This window comes from Ananas comosus, unplaced genomic scaffold, assembly GCF_001540865.1.
Source record: "Ananas comosus cultivar F153 unplaced genomic scaffold, ASM154086v1, whole genome shotgun sequence".
Lineage (NCBI taxonomy): Eukaryota > Viridiplantae > Streptophyta > Magnoliopsida > Poales > Bromeliaceae > Ananas > Ananas comosus.
This window is the reverse complement of record NW_017891940.1, coordinates 1,128-10,114: the sequence shown is the minus strand read 5'-3', so window position 1 is coordinate 10,114 and position 8,987 is coordinate 1,128. Positions and strand designations below refer to the sequence as shown.

At 38.7% G+C, this 8,987-nt stretch overlaps 2 protein-coding genes across 2 annotated transcripts; one reads left to right on the top strand and one right to left on the bottom strand.

Moving 5' to 3' along the window:
* The first annotated feature begins 211 nt into the window (after positions 1 to 211).
* On the top strand, positions 212 to 3,052 carry LOC109705236 (30S ribosomal protein S5, chloroplastic-like). The gene is made up of 2 exons (XM_020225970.1): positions 212 to 1,014; positions 2,592 to 3,052. Exons 1-2 carry the CDS (start codon positions 320 to 322, stop codon positions 2,839 to 2,841), a joined length of 945 nt encoding a protein of 314 aa, XP_020081559.1. The 5' UTR covers positions 212 to 319; the 3' UTR covers positions 2,842 to 3,052.
* Positions 3,053 to 5,384: 2,332 nt separating this feature from the next.
* Positions 5,385 to 6,386, bottom strand: LOC109705235 (dof zinc finger protein DOF1.4-like). Its single transcript, XM_020225969.1, has one exon. The coding sequence runs from the start codon at positions 6,331 to 6,333 to the stop codon at positions 5,569 to 5,571; it is 765 nt and encodes a 254-aa protein (XP_020081558.1). The 5' UTR covers positions 6,334 to 6,386; the 3' UTR covers positions 5,385 to 5,568.
* Positions 6,387 to 8,987: the final 2,601 nt, after the last annotated feature.

Sequence of the window (8,987 nt, the reverse complement as noted above, 5' to 3'; positions counted from 1 at the left end):
GTAGCGTTGGCTCTCACCGTTGCGTTGGCTTAAAATTTGAGGGTACGTTCGGTCTTAACTTTTGTGACTGTGAGTTGCAGAAGTGGTTAGCCCATTAGAAACCCAGTTAATTTTGGACCATTTTACATTGAATCTTGACCCACTTAGAGCCCAATTAGATTACACAACTCAACAAACACTTGTTCAAAGAAGTACATCACACATGGTGACGAGATAAAGGAAGAGATAAGCCACCTCTTCTTTTCCCTTTCCTCTATCCCCTCCACTCCACTCTGCTTCATTACTGTATCCAAGGGAGCGGAGCTCCACCGCCGCATCCATGGCGATCGCCGCCGCCGCCGCCGCCGCCACCGCAGCCGCGCTCTCCTCTCTCTCACTCCGCCCCTCCCTCCCCTCCTCCCTCCTCTCCTCGAACCCTAAACCCTCCTCCCTCATCCTCCTCCGCCATCCCCATCGGCCCCCACCAGCTCCTCTTCTCTGCTCCAAGCTCACCCCCTCCGCCGCAGACGACGCCACCGACGCCGCTGTTGCCGACGCCGGAGACGACGACGACGACGACGACGACGCCTTCGACCCGCCGTCCCCGCCAGAGGGCTACGTGCCCCCGACGCCCTTCGACGAGCTCCCCCCGGAGACGGAGGAGGAGATCGCCGCGGCCTACGAGGAGATCTACGGCCCCGCGTTCAGCGGCGTGAGCGTGCTCGGGAACGACGTGTTCGCCATGGACGCGAAGCTCAAGAAGGCCGGGGGGCTCCTGGGGCGGCGGAAGAGGGAGAAGCCCAACGACGGGTTCGAGGAGAGGGTGGTGCAGGTGCGGAGGGTGACGAAGGTGGTGAAGGGGGGGAAGAAGCTCTCCTTCAGGGCCATCGTCGTCGTCGGCGACAAGAAGGGCCACGTCGGCGTTGGCGTCGGGAAGGCCAAGGAGGTCGTCGACGCCATCGCAAAATCGGCGGCGAATGCGCGGCGGAACATCGTCACCGTGCCCATGACCAAGTACTCCACCTTCCCCCACAGGTGAGGATGGAGCTCCATGAGCCAAAACCCCAATTTTAGCCCCTTTACATGTTTTGATGTTACCTTTATGGTTGAATTGATAGAAATTTACTTGTGTTGTTGAGTTTTTAGATCATGCAGTGGCTAATTTCTGCATTAATTTTGTGTTAGTTTCATGAATTAGATCCATTAATTTCAGCTGTTCTGCTCAATTTGCTCCTCAAAATTTGGTGTGTTTAGCTAAAAATGTATGGACATAGCCTCAACTATAAGCCATTTCACATAAACCCTCAACTATTATTCTTCTGATTGGCACCTCCTCTGTTTTCGATTGAATTGGTGATTCATTAAAATTAATAGTTTCGACAGCTATCAACTGTTAATAGTTAATAATATCTGCAGTACCAAGAACAGTTAAGTTTAATGAAAATGCTGTTATATAGTTTATAAAACTCTCAATTTGATTGTTTAAGATAACATAAATTAAAGAGTCAAAAGTTAAAGGGGTATCAATCAAAGAATAAAGAGGAAAAAGGTGAGGGCTCTATTTCCGAGTGTCATATATTTGAGGGATTTCGTGTTCATTTTTTCCCTAAAGTTTATGATCACTGTTTAGAATTGCTAATGTAGATAATTCATGGAGTTAACCATCGAGTATTCATGTAGGCTGTATCGTTTTCCTTCCAGTTCGTCATGTTGGTGTCACATGAATGTATTGTGGTTGATATATTAGGAGCGCTTATTCCAGTTATCGCGAGCAGCATGTAGCTCTGGGCAGCAAGTCTCAATTTCTGCTCTAGATAGGGTAATTTTCATAAAGAGATATAAATGAAGAACTTTGGTTAGCAAGTATTTCACAGCATAACATTTAACACTACTGGAACTTTTGAAACTCAACCCACAAAGGACCACCATGTTGTGTACTCCAATTGCTGTCTTTCTTTTTCCCCACCAACAAGCTTCTTCCTGTTCAAGGAGTTTTCGCTTGGTAGTCACACTGAAAGGTTTAAAAGCTTGACGTTCAAGGTTTATTTACTTCATCTACGCCTATCGCTTGAGAATAATGGTCGTGCTCATGATTTCATTGTTACCCCAAAGATTGATCTAGTAGGAAATGGGTCTCAGAATATATGTTAATACCCCCATTCATGTGCTTGATCAGTATGAAAGACACGTAAAATATTAATAGGTGAGGTAGGAGATGGAAATTTAACCCATTATATTATGCAAAATTTTAATTTGTTACATGTTGAAGGTGAAAATTGAACCCATGATCTCACAGAATGAAGGAGTTTTGAATTGAATCTAATATCATATTACCCAAAAGATTGATCTAGTAGGAAACAAGTCCAAAAATATATATTAACATTTTTGACTGTCCACAAGAATAGTTTTTTAGTGCTACGCACTTTGTAAGATGAGTTTGAGAAGTTCTTTATTGATGCTTCCCAGAACTTCTCGCTTTTGTTCATATAGAATGGCTCGTAGAGCTATAGAAATTTAGGAACTTGTCTGCATACAAGTCGACATTTATTGCTACTGTTTACTTCACCTGCTCAAAAGTTTAACTCTGTCCATTTGGCTCACTTGTAAATTAGAGCTGATGGAGACTACGGAGCAGCAAAGGTAATGCTGAGGCCTGCTTCGCCCGGTACAGGTGTTATCGCCGGTGGATCTGTGAGAATCGTACTGGAACTGGCCGGTGTCGACAACGCTTTGGGAAAGCAATTGGGTAGCAAAAACGCGCTCAACAACGCGAGAGCGACCGTGGTCGCTACCCAGAAGATGAGGCAGTTCCGCGAAGTCGCTCTCGAACGGGGAATTCCCATGGAGGAATTATGGAAGTGACTAAACCTGTTGCAAAACCCGATTCTTTTGATTATGTTTCGATTACTCCTTTTTCGCTTGTATTTACCGAAGAAATATTGTAACCTGTTTCCTTTTCTTATATGTTTGTTTTGTTGTGGAATTGATTATGATGTGTGGGTGGAGAGTAAACGTCTCAGGATTTTGTAATTATGTTTCTCATTAAGTTCTTGATCTGAGGATTTTCGCAACATTAGTAGATTGTTTGCAAATGATTTGCAGAGAATGGTCCTTCTAAACTTGAAAACTTTATGAAAACTATTTTGAATCTACTAAGTGTTCAAATTTGTCCTTCAAACTGGAACAAAAAGGAAGGGAACGTTAAATCTAAAACGAGATGTGCGGTGGAAAATAAATCAGCTTTTGGAAATGGTATCATGGCATTTCTCTGTCGTATTCAATTCCAAGGAATTTGGTGAAAACAACTAGAAAAAAAAAAAAAAAAAACTGTAACCATGGTCAAAAGAGGTCATGAAAAGTGGATTTCAAGCTCAAAAGGGCACACTGATGACATGTATTCCATATGGATTTGAACGTGGATTATGAATGGATTTAACAATATTAATTACAATATTTATCCGAGCTCTTAATTTGGACCATTATTATGTAGACACCATATATATTTCGTGTGTATATAATGGGTGACAGTGGTCTGCAGTTAGGATGATAGTAATTTTTAGTTAAAATGATAGTATGACAGATCTAATGCATTATAATTATAAGACTATGTCATTGCCGAGGATTAATCAAATCATGTCTTTGTGGATGATCTTACTCGTGACTCATTTTTGAATCTTTTTTAATTTGAAATAAATGTCTGATTAATTAATTAAAGTACATATCAAAAGGTGCGTTGCCCCTCTAGTCCCTGAACCTATCTATACAAGAAAAGTATTATTTAAGAAGTAGATCAATAAGGAACAAATTGCTCTCCTATTTATTCTGTGGATCCTAGATAGAGTACTTTACAAAGAATAAGGAACAAAAGAAAAAAAAAAAACTCCTAGCTAGCTTATTGTTGTCCACAACTCCCAAATTAAGTTGTTTTATATTCATTTTTTCTCGTAGATTTAGCTACAAAATGAGACAAAAGGATTAGAAGAAACAGAAATAAAGAAAAAAAAAAAAAAGGAATCTGAAAATAGTGTATGAAACAGCTGCCATTCTCAGAGCCCAAACAATGAATTGCATCAAAAGTAGTGCCGAAGTTAAAATCTTAAAAGGATAGAATCACTGAATCAGCACATAAGAGCCATGCACGCACGCGCAGTAGTTATACATGAGTCTCTCTATTTTGGTCATTTTCCTATAAATATTTGTGATCTTTTAAGCTCAAACCTATATCTGAAGCAATATTTGAATACATGAATATTTTATTTAAAATATTTTTTTATTTACTCTCAAAAATATGTAGTATTTGATTGATAATAAGTATGATTAAATATTTAGAATGAATTTTATATAGTCTTCAAATTTTTTTTTTTTAGAATATAATAAATTAAAACACACGTAAAATCTGCTATCTTACTAACTCATAGATGCAAGTATATCTTAAGAAGCAAAAAATCAAACTCCTAGCCAAAGACGAAGCCAAAAATTTATCGTTGAAGGAGCCAAAATTTTATATAAATTAGGAATTTGAAGTGATAAATTAGGGGCTAATAAGAGATTAATCTTCTTTTCTTTTGCCACTCACTTTTATAAAGTTAAATTGAATCAATTGATGACCAGTTATACAAAATTTATATATTTAATAAAATTTTTTTATAGTTATTTAATTTAACCATATTCTTAATTTAACGAGTTAGAAAAATTCAACTAAAAATTAGAAGATAAAGAGGTATCAATCCAAAGAAATAAGCATACTTTTTTATTTGATAAGAAGTAATCAAAATTATTAAATTGGATAAACTCTTTATTTAATTGAGAAAAACTTCTCTGTTGAAAAAAAATCAAATGTCAAACTAATGTCCATCTAAGAAATTAAAGTTAAATTGCAATTTTAGAATGGCCTATAGGCCAGTGAGGCAGTTTCCACACATATTATTAACCTATCTTAAAAGTATAAATATAAACTTAGAACTAATTTACAATAATTGAAAGGTTGATATTTTAAAAACCAACATGCTTTTGGTGTAATATTTTGTATGGGAACCACTTAGTAACATCTAAGCACATATCACTATTTAAATTTAAACTAATTATTTTGATCTCTAGCTTTGAGTTTCTTCATCCAAGGGCACTAAGAAACACAGTGCATAATTATTAATTACATTATGTCTAAAATAACAATTTAATTACTATGCAGCAACTATTCCAACAAAAATAAAAAAAAACAACATACACAGAAGCATATTATGGAACTATATATATACTTATATGTTTGTTTTTTTCCTCTTTTTTACTTCTTACCGCAATTTCTACGATTGCTGCTCTAATTAATCCACTTTCTCCTTCACCTTTTCACCCATCCACTCATCAAACCAAACCTAACATATTCTCTCTCTCTCTCTCTACCCAACTAATTAATTAATTCTTATATATTTATATTCATCTATTACCACTTTATATATATCTTTCTACGTTCTCATGTCACTAAAGAAACAAAAGACAACAACAAACAAAAAGAAAAGCAAAAGAAAGGAAAAAGAAAACGACGCATATAGCATGGTGGAACGGTTGCCCAATTGATGACTATTTATGACCACCCTATGGAATTGTTGACGACGTCGACGTCGTCGGAGGCGGTGGCAGCAGCGGAGCTGCTTCTGCAGAAGCAGCTGAAGAAACGCCGGGCAAAAAGAAGTTATTCCAGAAGCCAGACCCATCACCACCAGTAGTAGTAGCTATAGTCGGTGCAGCAGCAGCAGCAGCAGCAGTAGTAAAAACACGCGGAGTTCCGGGTTGGACGAATAGGTTCGTCGCGATCGTCGCCTGGAGAAACGGCGTCAGAGGACGATCGCCGAGGACGTTGAGTACCGTTCCATGCGGCGGCACGTGCGGAAAATTCATGTTGTTGTTACTATAGGGTTGGAAACCCCTCAATCCCCCGAAAAATTCTCCCGGATTGATCGCCGCAGGACGCAACGCCAACCCCTCGATGCCGCCGTGGAAGATTGGCGTTGGTGGCGGCGGCGCCATCGCGGCGGCGGCGGCAGCGGCGTCGGCGATGATGTTGAGCTTGGGAAGTTTGCTGGAATTGGGCGTCGGGAAATTCGGATCGGCGGTTCTACTTTTGGCGGCGCGCTTCTTGCCGCCACCGCCGCCGCCGGGGGGGACGTTGCGGAGGGCCCCGCCGTGGGTCCAGTAGCGCTCGCAGGCGCGGCAGTAGTGCCGCGGCTGCGAAGTGTTGTAGTTGTTGTAGTAGCAGAATTTCGTGTTCGTCGAACCGCACCGCGGGCACTGCAGGGGCGGCGGATGCGGCGCCTGTCGCTGCTGCTGCTGCTGCTTCGGCTTTCGTGCCTCCGCCGCCATCAATATAATTATAATAAATTCACCACACCACCACCACCACCACCACCACACACTCTTTTGTATAACTCAATAAAAGTGATTACTAGCTAGTGCAATCCAAGAAGAGAGAGAAGGTGTACATATATATATATATATATATGTATATATGGCTTTGTGGTGAAATGAGAAGGGTGGTGTGGTGAGTTACATGTATATAATAGAGTGGGTGGGGGTTTATTAAGGTACTAGGAATATTTACTTCAACGTGGCTCGCTGTATCCACTGGAAAATCTCGAAAACAACGGGCGCAGAGAGAGAGAGAGAGAGAGAGAGAGAGAGAGAGAGAGAGAGAGGAAGAAATAAAGAGAGAGAGAGATTGGAGAAGTGGGTTAATTAAGTAGAATCCGGTTGGAGATATCCAAAGATATACTGGGACTGTAGAGAATTAGTGGAGTGAATATATGGAAATATATATGGTTCAGGGTGCAAATGTTACTAATCTAGAGATAGATAGAGAGAGAGAGAGAGAGAGAGAGGGAAATAGATGAACCCACCTCATCAGTGTAGAGTTGCACCTTCTCTCATCATCTTCTTCTTCCTGGCCTTGGTTTTCTTTTGTGAAAGTGAGAAAGAGTTGAGAGAGGAAGAAGAAGAAGAAGAAGAAGAGGATAGAGAGAGAAATAGAGAGAGAGAGAGATGCAAAGAAAAGGTGACAAGGTAGCAGTTGTAGAATGGTTGGGAGGAGAGAAAAAGAGGAATGGGTTCAACAACAAATGGGCTGTGGGGAATGGGCCCAATTAACCCAATACGTTAGAGAGAGAGAGACAGAAAAATAGAGAGAGATAGAGCGGGTGCGGCGTTGACACGCCTCCCGTAGCACTACGTTGGGAGCTGTGAAGAGCTTAATTCGTTCCTGGGTGGGTTTAGTTTAATTATTTTAATTAGTTCTCCGAGTAGTGTAGAGATAGAGAGAAATTAAAACCTTTGGTTTTCTCTCTCTAAATCCCTTTCCTCTCTATCTCTATCTCTTCATTATTTAGTAGCAGTAATTAGTCATCTTCACTACAAAAAAATATAGGACATTTTTTAGACCACCAAGCCACTTTATAATATAACAAATATTGATACTTTAAAATATATCATCACATAAATATTAGAATATATTTCATAGATACTTATTATAAGTGTCGATATATACGCGGTGACTTTTTATTTGTCATATTTTAATTGATATTTTTAAATATAATACAAAACTATATTGGAGCGCTTTTGAGCATCGTTACATATTTTAAAAAATGTTCTTACTATCAAAACCACCATAAACATTACTTAAGTTCTTTTTTAATTAAGCTAATGCGTCATACACTGAGGGTGTGCATCTTATATTGTGCATAATAAACATGTCGATCGAGTGGAAGCTTAAAGGGATTTCCATATAGCTAGGGAGTCCAATTAATTATACTTGCTCTACAATTTTACCGCACTTTTAAATAGAACTGTAAAAACTACTAATAGCTCTTTAATTGTTAATTTCTCTAACAGCTTTTTTGTTGCAGCAGTGCTCTAAATAGTTTTGATTCCGAATGGTTTTTCTAAATATAAAAAACTTGATTCCATTCATGATTTGTACTAATGAACTTGATCATCGTATCAACCTGTATCTGTACCCGTAACCGTGGGATCGATACCGATGGATTAACTAATTCTCGACAAATATATATATATATAGGCTAATGTTACTATCCTATTAATAGGATAGGAGCACTTGTCCTATCAAGTTGTTCTTGATGATCGAGATTCCGAATCGATGATCGGAACCGTTGAAGTTGATCTAGAGTATTTGAAATATCTAGAAACTAAATTTCATAAATTTTGATAATGGTTTACACGGTGATCAAAGTGTCGTAAAATCGACAATTTTTAACGGCCTATATGAGCCCTTTGCTTGTTTAACGGTGTAGAGCAATCCAAATTGCTTGAATTTTTAATAGCAAATTTTTATACTATTTAGATAATGTTTGATAACTCTGATTACGAACTGAGAAAGTCTAACATCTATTTTAAGAAGGTTATTCATTTATGACCGTTCATTTTTCAACTCTTAAGATGAACTTGATGATGATTTTTAAATAATACAAAATTTGGTTTCTAAACATTTCTAATTATGTAGATCAACTTCAACGGTGCCGATTATCAATTTGAAGTTCCGATCATTCAAATCGATTTGATAGGACAAGAATCCCAATCCTATTAATAGGATAGTAGCCGGACCCATATAGGCTAATGCTTACTTATTCTATTAATAGGACTATCAGCACTTTGTCCGACCCTCTTTATTATATGATATTTATATATATATATATATATATATGTATCTGTATATGTATATATGTGTATATGTATATATATATACATATATATACAGCAGAGCTGCTGTGCTCTCAGGAGCACGGAGGTCTCCGTGCTCTTGAGCCGTTTTTGATGATGGAGTTTTCGAATCGACGATCGGCTCCGTTAAACTTGATCTACCGTATTTAAAGTTTCTAGAAAATAATTTTTGCGATTTTTCGATATCATTTACCTAGCAATCGAAAGGATTCAAAATCAATAATTTTTAATGGCTGAAAATAAAAATCCTATAAAAAGTGTGATATAGCCCTAAAATTTTCGATCAG

What these genes read in the sequence shown, in the direction of transcription:
- LOC109705236 (XM_020225970.1), top strand. Translation starts at nt 320, where the DNA reads ATGGCGATCGCCGCCGCCGCCGCCGCCGCCACCGCAGCCGCGCTCTCC. An exon ending in TACTCCACCTTCCCCCACAG is followed by an intron (nt 1,015 to 2,591) that starts GTGAGGATGGAG and finishes CTTGTAAATTAG; the next exon opens with AGCTGATGGAGACTACGGAG.
- LOC109705235 (XM_020225969.1), bottom strand. Translation starts at nt 6,333, where the DNA reads ATGGCGGCGGAGGCACGAAAGCCGAAGCAGCAGCAGCAGCAGCGACAG.